At 39.6% G+C, this 15,061-nt stretch overlaps 1 protein-coding gene across 2 annotated transcripts in view; it reads left to right on the forward strand.

Annotated features, from left to right (window-relative positions):
* Positions 1 to 15,061, forward strand: part of LOC138569501 (myosin-1B-like) — a 148,780-nt gene that overhangs the window by 12,429 nt on the left and 121,290 nt on the right. The window contains exons 12-34 of one of the 2 annotated variants that reach the window (XM_069647533.1): positions 1,342 to 1,460; positions 1,552 to 1,701; positions 1,794 to 1,964; positions 2,058 to 2,364; positions 2,480 to 2,556; positions 2,712 to 2,799; positions 2,903 to 3,020; positions 3,269 to 3,392; positions 3,479 to 3,615; positions 3,703 to 3,958; positions 4,050 to 4,292; positions 4,396 to 4,572; positions 5,420 to 5,565; positions 5,909 to 5,999; positions 6,103 to 6,492; positions 6,581 to 6,707; positions 7,004 to 7,122; positions 12,824 to 13,020; positions 13,113 to 13,296; positions 13,382 to 13,547; positions 14,183 to 14,307; positions 14,411 to 14,719; positions 14,807 to 15,010. The exons of the other annotated variant lie outside the window; for it this stretch is intronic. Of the exons in view, the coding sequence (XP_069503634.1) occupies positions 1,342 to 1,460; positions 1,552 to 1,701; positions 1,794 to 1,964; positions 2,058 to 2,364; positions 2,480 to 2,556; positions 2,712 to 2,799; positions 2,903 to 3,020; positions 3,269 to 3,392; positions 3,479 to 3,615; positions 3,703 to 3,958; positions 4,050 to 4,292; positions 4,396 to 4,572; positions 5,420 to 5,565; positions 5,909 to 5,999; positions 6,103 to 6,492; positions 6,581 to 6,707; positions 7,004 to 7,122; positions 12,824 to 13,020; positions 13,113 to 13,296; positions 13,382 to 13,547; positions 14,183 to 14,307; positions 14,411 to 14,719; positions 14,807 to 15,010 (4,025 nt within the window). The remainder of the gene's footprint in view (positions 1 to 1,341; positions 1,461 to 1,551; positions 1,702 to 1,793; positions 1,965 to 2,057; positions 2,365 to 2,479; positions 2,557 to 2,711; positions 2,800 to 2,902; positions 3,021 to 3,268; positions 3,393 to 3,478; positions 3,616 to 3,702; positions 3,959 to 4,049; positions 4,293 to 4,395; positions 4,573 to 5,419; positions 5,566 to 5,908; positions 6,000 to 6,102; positions 6,493 to 6,580; positions 6,708 to 7,003; positions 7,123 to 12,823; positions 13,021 to 13,112; positions 13,297 to 13,381; positions 13,548 to 14,182; positions 14,308 to 14,410; positions 14,720 to 14,806; positions 15,011 to 15,061) is intronic. 2 annotated transcript variants of the gene reach the window in all.

Here is a 15,061-nt window from a genome sequence, read left to right on the forward strand (position 1 = left end):
AACTCTGGAGAGCCAAAAATGAGAGTGCTTTACAATGACAGCCACGGGTGATCAGGAGATCCATGGATGAATGAGACAGACTAGCAAAGGTGACCACAATCCTGACGTAATGCATAGAGACATTAGTAACTTGAGCCTGGGATACTAGAATACACAATCTTACATATCAAGTACTTAACCATCTTTCCAAAACCTAATCAATCTCATGCACACTCTGAATTTACCAATGCACCGAAAGTCACATTTTCATTGGCCACCAGAGGCCATGGTATAGCCAAGATTATTGATGATAATATCTCTGAGGCCCCAAAATAGGAGCACTCGGGACATTACAAAATGAACAAAGTGCACGATTATTCAGAGATGTAGACCTCCTGCTGTTGTGTGGAACTGGCTATTGCCATTGAAATAAAGCCTCCTGTAAGGGATTGGTGATAGGGATTGGTAAGGAAACCCTAGTACTGTCTATCATAAAGAGAAAAATATGAGAAACATTTAGAGTATGAAGGTGTGACGGCAAAAGCAAGTATTCCACGGAATAGATCACACGCACAATGATGGTATGGAAGGGTAACAACTGTGACAATAAGCAGGAATGTAATTACCCTGTAGTGAGCAGATGTGGAAACCTAGGAATAGATTTAATGTAAAATAAAGAGCATCGCTGAAATCACTTGAATAGTGGAATGACAAGAGTGGTATTGGGTTTGTATTTGTATTTTTTTTATTCATAGAGCACTTTAGCTAAAGTTCTATGCAGCATATCAAACTCGACAATAATAAGGATAAGCAGAAAAAAATGACAACAGATTGCACTAGGCTGACGAGGTTAAGAGGAAGAATTTTAAGCAGGATCAAAACAGTAGAGGAGTGGGAGAAGAACTGATGGAAAGTGGTAGAGAGTTCCAATGTTTAGGCACCAGGAGAGCAAAAGAAACAAAGACTGATGGGGCACAGGAGGGTTTAGGAACGGCAAGAGAAAGTTGAGATTGAGAGCTCAAAAGGCATGGGGGAGAATGCACTGTGACAAGAGAGAAGAGAGATAAAGAGGAGCTAAGCAGTGAAGACATTTAAAGATAACAGAAAGGAAGTGGAAAAGAAGACGAGATTTGAAGCAAAGCCAAGATAGAGAAGGCAGAGTAGTAGTCTACACAGGAAAAAATTAAATCAGAAATCAAGTGACATTTAAGGAGAGATAAGGACTGAATTTGAAAACATTATATAAGTGGAAACAACAGTGAATGTTGAACATAAAATAGTCCAAAAGTGAAATGCAAAATGAGTTTCAATGAGTGTATATTTGATATGTAAAACACTTTCATGCCTATTTTCAACATGCAGTTGCTGATAAAATTGCTTACCTGATGGGTCTGAACTCAGCTGACTTGCTGAAAGCACTGTGCTACCCACGTGTGAAGGTCGGCAATGAATTTGTCACCAAGGGACAAACTGTTAATCAGGTAGATCCATAATTTCTCACCATATGGTTGATAATAACAAATGTGTTGCTGATTAGACTTATGTTCAGAACCATAATTCTCCTTCCACCAGGTCTATAACTCCATTGGTGCCCTCTCCAAGTCTGTTTATGAGAAGCTCTTCTTGTGGATGGTGATTCGTATCAATCAACAGCTGGACACCAAACAAGCCCGACAGTACTACATTGGTGTCCTGGATATTGCCGGCTTTGAGATCTTTGATGTAAGTATAATATCTTCTAGAAGACGGTGTTCTGATAGAATTGTGACCAAAACAGATATCTCATCACAGATATTTTATGTATTCATTTGTAGTTTAACACTTTAGAACAGCTGTGCATCAATTTCACCAATGAGAAACTGCAACAGTTTTTCAACCACCACATGTTCGTCCTGGAACAAGAGGAATACAAGAAGGAAGGCATTGACTGGGAGTTCATTGACTTTGGGATGGATCTGGCTGCTTGCATTGAGCTTATTGAGAAGGTGGGTCCCTTTCTAAAGAATGGCTGGGGGTTTATATTTATATATATCCTTCAAAACTACGCCCATGGCTCACAGATGTATTTTATATTTTAGCCCATGGGGATCTTCTCCATCCTTGAAGAGGAGTGCATGTTCCCCAAGTCCACAGACACCTCCTTCAAGAACAAGCTGTATGACCAGCATCTGGGCAAGTGTAAGTGCTTTGAGAAGCCCAAGCCAGGCAAAGGAAAGGCTGAAGCTCATTTCTCCCTGGTGCACTACGCTGGCACTGTGGATTACAACATCACCGGCTGGCTGGAGAAGAACAAGGATCCTCTGAATGAATCTGTTATTCAGCTGTATCAGAAGTCCTCAGTTAAACTGCTGGCCATGCTTTACACAGCTACTGCTGCTGAAGTTGGTAAATATTCCATTCTTAGGCATTTAAAAAAATAGGCATCAGCACAATTCATAAAGTATTTAGATTTAGCAGAATTTCGGATGCATGGAGTATATGTGTTACTTTCCAATCATAGAGGCCGCTGCAGCTGGTGGAAAGAGTGGAAAGAAGAAGAAGGGGGGTTCCTTCCAGACTGTGTCTGCTTTGTTCAGAGTGAGTGTCACAGATGCATGTTCACGCATGTGGTGTAATTAGGCATATGGTACACCTTAGAACACAATACGTATTAAAGTATCAAAAGTTATTCAGCAACTACATAATTAAATCAATAATTTCTATTTTATGTTACACTGTTTTAAATACTACAGGAAAACTTGGGCAAGCTGATGACTAACCTGAGGAGCACTCACCCCCACTTTGTGCGTTGCCTGATTCCTAATGAGACAAAAACTCCAGGTAAAACATCTCTTAAGTGATTGAGCCAGATAGAGAATTGCAATATTGCTTTGCTGCTCAATAGAATGAAATGAACTGATGTGACATTACCTTCTTCTTCTAGGTGTAATGGACAACTACCTGCTGATCCACCAGCTGAGATGTAATGGTGTGTTAGAGGGCATCAGAATTTGCAGAAAGGGTTTCCCAAGCAGGATCCTTTATGGTGACTTCAAGCAGAGGTAAATATTCTATGCATAAAAACAGTTAAAACATAAGTGAATGTGTTTACATGACAGATAATATTATTTCACGCTCAACAAGTTAGGAAAGTATTTTGTTGTTTTATAAAATATTTGTCTAAAATAATAACAAGGGCAAAGTCACACAACGAGAGACCTATTTTTGAAAATGAATACATTGGGCATCTGTTCCAGGTGACACACTATGCTATTGCTATTTTACTGACTTTGAGCATGATGTATTTCAGGTACAAAGTGCTGAATGCAAGCGCAATTCCGGAAGGACAGTTTATTGACAGCAAGAAGGCGAGTGAGAAGCTGCTGGGTTCCATTGATGTTGACCATACTCAGTACAGATTTGGACACACAAAGGTAACACATTATCTACTCATTAATTAAAATGCAGAATTGTAATGCTGCTGGGGTAAAGGCATTGATTCTCTCCTTATTTATTAAAGGTGTTCTTCAAAGCTGGCCTCCTGGGTACCCTGGAGGAGATGAGAGATGAAAAGTTGGCAGAGCTCATCACCCGCACTCAGGCTGCTTGTAGGGGGTTCCTCATGAGACTTGAGTTCAAAAAGATGATGGAGAGAAGGTATTGAAAAAATGAACTGATCAGTGCAACATCTATGGCATGTACACTGACTCTCATAACTTAACTCTCTGCTTCCACCCAAAACAGAGAAGCCATCCTTGTCCTCCAGTACAACATCAGGTCATTCATGAATGTCAAAACCTGGCCATGGATGAAGCTTTACTTTAAGATTAAGCCTCTCCTGCAGAGTGCGGAGACAGAGAAGGAGATGGCCAACATGAAGGATGAGTTTGAAAAGACAAAGGAAGCTCTGGAAAAATCTGAAGCAAGAAAGAAGGAGCTAGAGGAGAAAATGGTGTCCCTTCTGCAGGAGAAGAATGATCTTGCTTTACAAGTCCAATCGGTGTGTGAAAAATAATATTTTTAAAATAGAACAAATTAACTGTCACACAGGAAAATATAACTAATCACATTTACATTTATTAATGAATTAGGAAAGTGAAAACATAGCTGATGCAGAAGAAAGATGTGAAGGTCTCATCAAGAATAAAATTCAGCTGGAGGCTAAAGTGAAGGAGCTGACGGAAAGACTTGAAGATGAGGAGGAAAGTAACGCTGAGCTGACGGCCAAGAAGAGGAAACTGGAGGATGAGTGCTCTGAGCTGAAGAAAGATATTGATGACCTTGAGCTCACTCTAGCCAAAGTAGAGAAGGAAAAGCATGCCACAGAAAACAAGGTAACTGCCTTCTAATCAATTGTGTGTTTATTGTTTACAATGTAGAAAATGCAGTGAAGATATAGAAGGCATTCATTAAATGCATCTATTTGCATTTTTCAAGGTTAAAAACCTCACAGAGGAAATGGCAGTTCTTGATGAGAACATTGCAAAGGTTTCCAAGGAGAAGAAAGCTCTTCAGGAGGCTCATCAGCAAACCTTGGATGACCTCCAAGCAGAAGAAGATAAAGTCAGCACCCTGACAAAAGCCAAAACTAAGCTGGAACAGCAAGTGGATGACGTGAGTATGAATGTAGAATTGAAGGGCAGCAAACGTATAGAAAATCGCAACACAGATTTCTCTCGGAATTTGCTATATTTCAGGATCTTTGTGTTGATCATTGCAGCACGTGTGCAAGGAAGTTGCCCCTTTCATAAAGACAACTGCCTTGAAATATTGCATGAACATGGGCCAAATATTAAAGCAAATCTATACATACAAATTGCATATAAAACTCTAGTTTTAGAGGCCTGTATTAATGGTATCCTTCAACGGCAACCAAGTGCTTTTCAAAATAGAGTAAAGAAAGTCTTTGTTCGGCCATCTGTTTTTCTGTAAAACTTGTTTTATATTAAATAAAGTAATACAACAGGATTGTTTTAACTAGCACTTCATATCGACATTGAGCTTCTTTGTAAGTATTCACAGTTTTGGCAAGTAAGGGATACAAAATTTGGTTGGAATAAATTGGCTTGCTTAGGATCACACTATGTGATCAAACAGAGACACAGATGCCCCATTAGTTCTAAAGTCACCAACTTAACTGACAGTCCACCCTTCCGCTCATTAGTTGGGCATTGCTGCTGACATCCGTGTTTGCCCTTAATGTCAGAGGTTTGAATCCCAGCAGAAAGAGCTCACAGAATTTCACGTTTCTGTTGTTGATTACTAAAGTACAATTACATTCGGCAATAGCAACACCAGTAATTTAGAGCAATATTATATAGCAGAAATCGCTCTAGTATGTGCTACATAACACACAAGTAATTGGTATTAGAAGTAAGGGGAATTCTGACTGTAATTATACTGAAAATTGACTACAGATTTTTAATATTATGTATTAAAAAGAAGTATTTAAAATACACAGCTTGAAGGCTCCTTAGAACAAGAGAAGAAGCTTCGCATGGACCTTGAGAGATCTAAGAGGAAGCTTGAAGGTGACTTGAAGCTCTCCCAGGAAAGCACGATGGATCTAGAAAACGATAAACAGCAAAGTGATGAAAAATTGAAAAAGTTAGTATTTTGTGTAGAAAATATAGCAAACTGTGACAGAGACATGTGGTTTAACTGTCTAAATTCAAAAGCAGAATATGGACAAAATCCTGTAAATACTGACCAATGATTTTTTGACAACTTTTGTAAATCATACCTTCACTTATTAATAATGACTTACTCAACAAACATTATTGTATCAAAGCGTAATCACTGATCTAACTAAATTTAATTTCATACTCCTGCAACGTGTAAAATATCTTATTTTCTCTAACAATTTTATTTCCTTGACCAACACATGCATCACCAGAGCAGGATTGTTAAAAATTAACAAGTAATAAGTCATTTTTCTATGAAATAACAGGAAAGACTTTGAATTAAGTCAAGTGCAGAGCAAAATTGAGGATGAACAATCTCTGGGAGCCCAGCTGCAGAAGAAAATCAAAGAGCTTCAGGTGCTGACATTATTATTAATATAGTCGTTTAATTTACATTGCAAAAATGATGTATGTTTCCATTAGAATATCACCTTTATATTGAAATATTTTCATCTTTCAGGCACGCATTGAAGAGCTGGAGGAGGAAATCGAAGCTGAGCGTGCAGCTCGGGCAAAGGTTGAGAAGCAGAGGTCCGATCTCTCCAGGGAACTGGAAGAAATAAGTGAAAGACTGGAAGAAGCTGGTGGAGCCACTTCCTCTCAGATTGAAATGAACAAGAAGCGTGAAGCAGAGTTCCAGAAAATGAGGCGAGACCTGGAAGAGTCCACTCTCCAGCATGAAGCTACCGCTGCGGCCCTCCGTAAGAAGCATGCCGACAGCGTCGCAGAACTTGGGGAACAAATTGATAACCTGCAGCGGGTCAAACAGAAGCTGGAGAAAGAGAAGAGCGAATTCAAAATGGAAATCGATGATCTTGCTAGCAACATGGAGAATGTTTCCAAGTCCAAGGTAAATAGTATATGTAAGCCAAAATCATTTATTCTGCAGGATTTCATCTTTGATGCCTTCTAATGCTAATGCAATCTTTATTTAAAAGGCAAATCTTGAGAAAGTGAGTCGCTTATTGGAGGACCAACTCAGTGAAGTTAAGGCAAAACATGATGAACATCAGCGTCTCATTACTGACCTGACCACACAGAAGGCACGCTTCCAAACTGAAAATGGTATGAAATGTAATACATTTTCACAAATATGCAAGTCAATTTGCTTGTTTAGAGCAATCATATGTATAGTTATTCAGTCGAGAAACAAGAATTTCAGAAATTCAAATTTATTAAAAAAGGACATGATTATTTCCATTGCTTATTTTTTTTTCATCAAAACCCCTTTGAAAATGCAAAGGCAATTTAACACTACCATGTACATCCTTCACAAAGGGACTCCCGGAGGAAGAAGTAAACACATTTCGGTCAATAAAATGTGTTCAATGTTGCTTATATGTTTCCTTTTTCCCCCAAAGGTGAGCTTGCACGACAACTGGATGAAAAAGAATCTTTGATTTCCCAACTGTCACGAGGCAAACAAGCCTTCACCCAGCAGACAGAAGAACTGAAGAGACACCTGGAAGAGGAGACAAAGGTATCTAACGATCTTACTTTAGAAACTCTTCTCCTTTTAAAAAATAAGTTAAAACATAAAAACCGCTATGGTTCAATACGAATGATAGAACTAATGTCTCCAGGCAAATCTAGTTCGACACTGATGGTGCCCATACATAAGGGCATACGAGCAAGCAATCCATCTAATAGATGATCCTGCTTTAAAACCAAACACAGAAAAGTACCATGCAATAATTCCATCTGTTAATGTTACTTTGTGATAGTTCATGGACATCACAGTAGGTGCAGAGTGGTGGTCCATGGAAATCAAGTATTACAGAATCGAGAGCATACTACTCCATCACTCAATAAATGGTTTACCGACCAGAGAGGAATGCTGAACAAAGCAATGGGAATTCATGTGTAATCCCACAAAAAGGCAATGAGAGTGGTCCCTGTACATTTTAAACACATGGAAAATACACACAATATTTACTCAGATTTAATTACTCATAGCTATTGATGGTAACATCCTCAAGATTTCTAAGGAGGTGAAAACATTAGGCAGCCACATCAACTCCTCACTCTCATTAACAAGACAAATGAATGCGACAGCATCCTCCACAGCCTACAACTGCAAATTAATCATGGCCTGCAGACCGTTCTTAACTACTACGAATTGCAACTCTATAGCCAGAGCACTAGTCCTATCAAAACTCGACTACTGAAATGCTCTTTACTTGGGCACTAACCAAAGGAACATAAAAAAGATGCAAGTAATGCAAAATAACACTATCAGAGCGGCTTTGAAGATCCCTAGTTCCTATCAAATCTCTGCATCTCACACACACATGTCTCGCGAACCTTGCACCGAGATACTTGAGTAACAACTTCTCACGCCATATATCAGCTTGCACACGACCGTAAAATCCCTAACTTCAAACTACAAAGGGCAGGAGGAAACAGCTTCCATGTGCTAGCAGCTCATGTGTGGAATACCTTACCTCTTACTGTAAGATCTGAACCTTCCTACTTCACATTTAGGAAAAATGCGAAAACCTGGCTCTTTGAGGAGGAGACGTAGCAAATCTCTATTTCCACTCTTTACTGTAATGCACTTTAATGAACCCAGTGCATCCACTATCCTGTATGTAACCATCTATAATATGTATATCCTTCTTGTCCATGCAAAATATTATTTTCTATGTAACCGTGTAACAAATGTATATGCAAGATATGCACCCAGATGCCTAAGGGCTTGGTGCACTTTACAAATAAAGAAACTAAACTAAACTAAACTACAAAGTACAATAATTTAAATTGAAAATTCAAATGAACCTCAAACAGAAATTCTTTAAACGCATTTCTACAATGGAGATATCGAAGTTCACCACAAAGGAAGCTTTTACATTGTGTGGGGTTGCGCACAGATATGGTTCTGTCATCACTGGTAAAAGTCTTATAATGTCAACAGCACGTCACCTGGCATTACAATAGGACAGAAAGGAGAGCTAAGGTAATTCCCCCTGGGACATCCCATCCCTAAAGGTTAATGCACCCACCAGAAGACATTGTTTTTTTCTGTTGAGTCTGCTTGCATGATGTTTAATTTTAACCTGAGGGCCTGTAACCGGTGGTTCACAAACGACCAGCCTGCATGTCACAATGGGTGCTCCCTCGTCGATTACATTTTTATTTCAGCTAAAGATTGGGCTAGAGTTATAGACTTTGAGATATTCCATATCACTCCACCTTGTCGATTTCAATGTTTAACCGATCTTGTCTTAAGATTTGATCTGCCCTGTTTCCAACAGATAATGGTCGAAGGTAATGCCCGAAAATATTTGCAATTGTCAAATTCAATTGACCGTGATGTGAAACCCTACATTTATGATGCAATTTATCCTATTTGGAAACAATGAATGAGGCAGATACCACTGACAATGCAATGTTGGGTGGGCTTGAAATGTTGATGATAAAAATCTGCCCACTTGTAACTGCTCCTATTAAAGCAATGAGAAAGGGCACTATGGGAAAGGTTGGTTGGTATGACGATGCGTGTGACCTAGAGAAGAGAGAAATTGAAAAGTGTGTTGGTTCTAGATCAGGGGTGAACAGGATTAAGCTACGTACCTTAAGAGCTAATTACAAAACCTCGCTTTTGTCCAAGAAGAAAGAATTTGCAGTTGAGAGATGGGGGCACTGCACAATGCCTACAAATCAGGGGATAGCCTGGTAAAATGCTATATATACTCTTACACTCCCTTCTGAGTGATGGAGTTCCTCTGTATATTACTGTAAAAGAGGTGGAAGTAGCTTTGGCTACATCTAAAGGTGGTAAGGCACCGGGCCCAGACCTAATACCCCTAAATGTATTTGAAAATGAAGTTAAAATCTGGCATCCGGTTCTTTCCAAAGTTTTAAATGTTATCCTCACCATGGCAGTTACCCCTGACTCCTGGCGTAAAGCGGTGATTGTTCCAATTTACCAAAAAAGAGGCAGGGACAACCCTGCAAACTATCGTCCGATTTCTTTGCTAGATGGTGTGGACAAGTTATTTGGTAAGATCATCCTAAACCACCTTCAAGGTTGGGTGGACAGTAAGAATATCATAACAGATTTGCAGGCGGGGTTTGAAAAAACCAGGGCATGATGAACCAGTGTCTGATTCTGTTTTTGATAATCCAAAAGCATACAGCCCTTTGAAAAATGAACCTTTATGTGGCATTTCTTGATTCAAGCACTGCCTTTGACTATGTCTCAAGGGGAATTGTGGCAAATGATGTTAACCCACGGGGCTCTGTCTAACTTGATTCATGTTATAACTCAATTATATTGAAACACAAGTGCTAGCATCCATTATGGACTCGGAGGTGAGACAACTGAGCAGTATGAAGTGCCCATGGGTGTCAAACAGGGCTGTGTCCTGGCCCTGCTCCTTTTTAACATCTATATACAAGAGATAATTGATGGTCTCCTGAGCGGGTGCCAGGACTGTCCGAAACTAGCCTCCTGTAAATATCCGGCAATCTTTTACGCGGATGAGGCGGTTTAAATCTCAACTACCGCACAAGGTTTAGAAAAATCTCTATCTATTTTTCTGGCTAAATACACCAAGCTTTGTTTAAAATGTAACGTTGGCAAAACTAAATCGATGATGTTTAGCCCTCATTTTTCCAAGCACAAAGTGGTCCATCTAAAAGTGGAAAGTGTTTCAATCGAAAAGGTAGACCACTTTGATTATCTTGAGGTGGGGTTCCAGGAGTACTCTGGCTGGGCGGCCCAGGTTAAAAAAAAAAGTAATTAATTTGGAAAAACTAAGTGGTGCCATTACGTCATACATTTGTAGTCATGGTAGCAGTGCCGTGTCTCCAGCCCTGGATTTTTACAACAAGCACGTTTTTGCCAGCTGTACTATTATAAGGGTAGGAGCTTTGGGATTATGTGAAGGCTGGTCAACACAATATTAAATAAAACACATGTTTAAAACAACTTTTACTACTTCTTAAGGGCACTCCCTCTGCATCTACCTCTACATCTGGAGTACAACATTATTCCTATAGGTACTCTGGCCATGTTTAACCCAGTATTCCTTTGGAAAAGGTTCTGGTATCAACCAGGTCTAAAAAAAATGCAGAGAGGCACTGTTACACCTCATGTCTTTAAATGGATGCAAAAGACTCAAATGGTTTGCTCATATTAAGACCTTGCTGGAAAACCTGGGCACAAGCTAGCTCTGGAGCAACCCAGGGGGTAGTTGTTGATCTGTTATGAATAAAGCCAAAATCACTGCTGGAGAGCCGTGGAATATCTCTTTGCAGATGCCGCCAAGTGTAACCTGGGCCTCAAATAAATCGTTCATAACAGTTAGCCCTATTTTAAGCAATATTTAGATGAAATCATACCCCCATTCGAATGATACTTGAGATTGGGCATTTGTCCATAGCTGTGTTGACTCATGTCTGGTGTAGCTCAGCATCTGAGATCTGTCCTACGTGTGGGAACGCTAGAGAAACAGTGTTACACTTCTATCTGCTATGTGAAAAATCACAGAGGTTGAGATGTTTGTATTTAAAACTGATCTTAAGAGATGCTGGAATTCGTACACTAAATTATGCTATGTTGTTTTTAACATATTCTTTGTCTCCCCCTGTGACATTGGCAATAGCTTGATATAGTTATAGGACATGGCTGCTGAGAAAGAAGTTTCAGATCTAACAGTAGGATAGTGGTGCCCCCCTGGTGTCCTACTCTTCAAGCCTGCGAGCTATGCTCTCCGTGTATTTTTTACTCTTTTTTTAAAATGTACGCACTGGTCTTTAAGGAAGGTTTAGTGTATTGTTTTTACATGTTTTTGAAATTTGTATTTTATTGTAAACTTGAAGGTTTTGTTACTGAATAAAAGTATTTTGATGATGGTAATGCCCACTGAAACCTTGCCAACTAGTAGCCAAATTTTATTTTGAATGCCTTTAAACGTATAAAACAATTATTTGTTTATACAAGAACATACATAATAGAGAGCATTCAAGTTAAGCGTCCCCATATCCTAGAACCAGGGGTCTGCAATGATCAGAAGCAATACAGGAAGAATACATGATGGACCAGGCACTCAGACATGCATGGATGATGCCTGTTTGCATCACCAATGGTTTAGATGGAAAATAAAAGAAAGAGTTTGAGAACTAAAGGCAAAATATACTCCTGTGCAGTATCCTATGCAATTTATTTTTTAAATGATTTGTATGCCTATAAATGCATTTAAAAATACATTGCTAAGAGAGTGATAAACACCCGGAATCTAAACAATGAGCAATTCTCAAGCTAGAAAGAACAGCATTGCAGTAAACATCTGACTGAAAAACTAATCTACAACAGTGACTTAGTTCTTTGCACGCACAAATCAAGGAAGCCTTTGCAGACCCACGATACATTTGTGGGTGACTTTATGTATAGCTTGTTAATGCAGGATTTTGCTCAACAATTGTTCCACAGATGGGTTAGTGTTACATTTCCAATGCCTCAAGATTATTCGCCGGCCAATTAGCAAACTTTCAAGTAACTAATTTCTCCCATGCTTGTTGATTGTCCTGCTTAAGTCATTTAAAAGTATCAGTTTTCTGTCTCTTTTAATGTTGGTATTTAAGATCAACTTGATCCTTTATTCAACATATGCCCGCCAACGTATTATCGACGGATGTGAAATAAACAATTGCATATGGTTCACTTTAGCTCCAGTGCATCGCAACCAAGAGTTATCGGGCCTCATTACAAATCGCCCGGTATGGAAACAACGGTGGCGGTAAACAAAACTTTAAAAAAGTTGCATACAAATGTTCTTGATGTAAACTGGTAAAAAGCTATTAGCCATGTGTTCCATTGCTGCAAGCTAAGCATGAACAGTAGTTTTAGGAGGTTCTAAGGTCTCCAGCCACTTTAAAGAAAAGTGCATTTCATTTACTAAATAAAAGCAGAAATAAGTGATAAATAAAAATCAATCAGCTGATTATATTGATTGTTTTTGGAAGTTGACAATTATAAAATATAGGAGTTCAATCAGAAGAATTAAACTTTGAAGTGCAGTGCTCCCTTCGTCGAATCTAATACCTGTTCCTACAGCTTCTTGGTACATGCATATCAACAGCAGTCAAACACAACATAGTGCATGCTTTTATTCCTGAAAGGTGAACCACATTAGAGCAGTCAGTGTACTTGCATTGACATTTTCACCATTTTACAGGCCAAGAATGCCCTTGCGCATGCCTTGCAGTCAGCTCGCCATGACTGTGATTTGCTCCGTGAACAATATGAGGAGGAACAAGAAGCCAAGGCTGAGCTCCAGCGTAGTCTGTCCAAAGCCAATGCGGAAGTTGCTCAGTGGAGGACCAAGTATGAAACTGATGCCATCCAGCGCACAGAGGAACTGGAAGAAGCCAAGTATGTTGTGTCAAGATGGAAGACACATGTTGCTGTGCAGTAAGCAAGCCAGTTAAAATTAATAATATTCTGTTTATATTGCAAACAATTAGGAAAAAGCTAGCTCAGAGACTTCAGGAAGCTGAAGAACAGGTTGAGGCCGTAAATTCCAAATGTGCGTCACTAGACAAGACAAAGCAGAGACTACAATGTGAAGTGGAGGATCTCATGATTGACGCTGAGAGAGCTAATAGTGCTGCTGCAGCTCTCGACAAAAAACAGAGGAACTTTGATAAGGTAAAGGCAGACAAAAAATCATATAATGCTTTTGAATTGCCTTGCATATGTCTTGAAGGTTTACAGCATAATTGTTTCTTAACAGATCCTGGCAGACTGGAAGCAGAAGTTTGAGGAAGGCCAGGCTGAGCTAGAGGCAGCTCTTAAGGATTCCCGTTCCCTGAGCACTGAGCTCTTTAAGATGAAGAATGCATATGAAGAGTCTCTGGACCATCTCGAAACCCTGAAACGTGAAAACAAGAATTTGCAACGTAGGTTTCTCATAGAGGAGTAACAGACACTCAATAAGCCCCTGGTGTTCAAGGGGACCTCCACTGTTCAAGGGCCCCCAGATTAGAAAAAACTATTTTTCAAGGTGGTTGGAATAGCAAGTGACCATTATTAACATTTTGCCTGGGGTCACCAATATTCAGTGTTACGCCACTGGCTCTTCAATATTTACAAATGGTGACTAAGGTGAAAGGAAACACATCATGATGGTTGCTGACATAACCAAATGATCAAATATGTGGTTCACGTGTAGCTAAGAAGACAGTTTAGAAATACATTTGTGAGTGGTTGAGTGTGTTGCCTCCATCCATTGACTTGTAATAATTGACTCTTGTCGAGTATGAAATGGTGTGCTGAGTCTATATGAAGAATTGGAGTGGTGAGTGACTTTGTATGGCTGACTAGTAGCTTGCAACTTAAAATGTTGACCACTGCTTGCTTCTAAAGATCTGTACATCATATGATTATATCAGTGTATGTTCTATTGAATTTTGGGCTTGGAAATGAAATCTCTTGTAGAAAGTAAGCATGATAGAGTATTCTCATATGAATATTCTTTTCTTTATCAATCCATACTCTAGAAGGAGCTTGTCTAAATGTTATGTTTCCCTCACAGAGGAGATCTCAGATCTTACAGAACAGATTGGGGAAACTGGAAAGACCCTGCATGAACTAGAAAAAGCAAAGAAACAGGTTGAACAAGAAAAAGGTGAACTCCAGGCAGCTTTAGAGGAAGCTGAAGTAAGTGAAGGAGACATTTTTGTATTTTCCCATGTCATTATGTCGAAATCGCTTCAAAGCAGATTTAAAATGTCTTTAACCTGCAAATGTTTATGTTAAAAAGGGATCATTGGAACATGAAGAGGCCAAGATCCTGCGCATCCAGCTTGAGCTGAACCAGGTCAAGTCTGAGGTTGACAGGAAGGTTGCAGAAAAAGATGAGGAAATTGAACAGCTCAAGAGGAACAACCAGAGAGCTGTCGATTCACTTCAGAGCACATTGGATTCTGAGATCAGGAGCAGGAATGATGCTCTAAGGCTGAAGAAGAAAATGGAGGGAGATCTGAATGAAATAGAGATTCAGCTCAGCCATGCAAACCGTCAAGCCGCTGAATCTCAGAAGCAACTTAGAAATGTGCAAGGGCAACTGAAGGTACTCTTATCTGGACCATGTCACTGTTAATATTTAAACACGGCCGTATATGGTCACTAACTCAAAACATCTTTATTTTCTGGGCAGGATGCACAACTGCATCTTGATGATGCTACCCGAGGACAAGAGGACCTGAAAGAACAGGTGGCTGTCATTGAGCGCAGGAACAACCTTCAGCAAGCGGAAATTGAAGAAATGAGGGCTGCCCTTGAACAGACAGAAAGATCTCGCAAAGTTGCTGAACATGAACTTATTGATGCGAGTGAACGTCTGCAACTTCTGCATTCACAGGTAGAGCTCTTTTTATCATTCATGATACACCAATGGGAAACTGTGCATTAT

This window comes from Ambystoma mexicanum, chromosome 2q (genome assembly GCF_040938575.1).
Source record: "Ambystoma mexicanum isolate Mex_15411 chromosome 2q, UKY_AmexF1_1, whole genome shotgun sequence".
Taxonomy (NCBI): Eukaryota; Metazoa; Chordata; class Amphibia; order Caudata; family Ambystomatidae; genus Ambystoma; species Ambystoma mexicanum.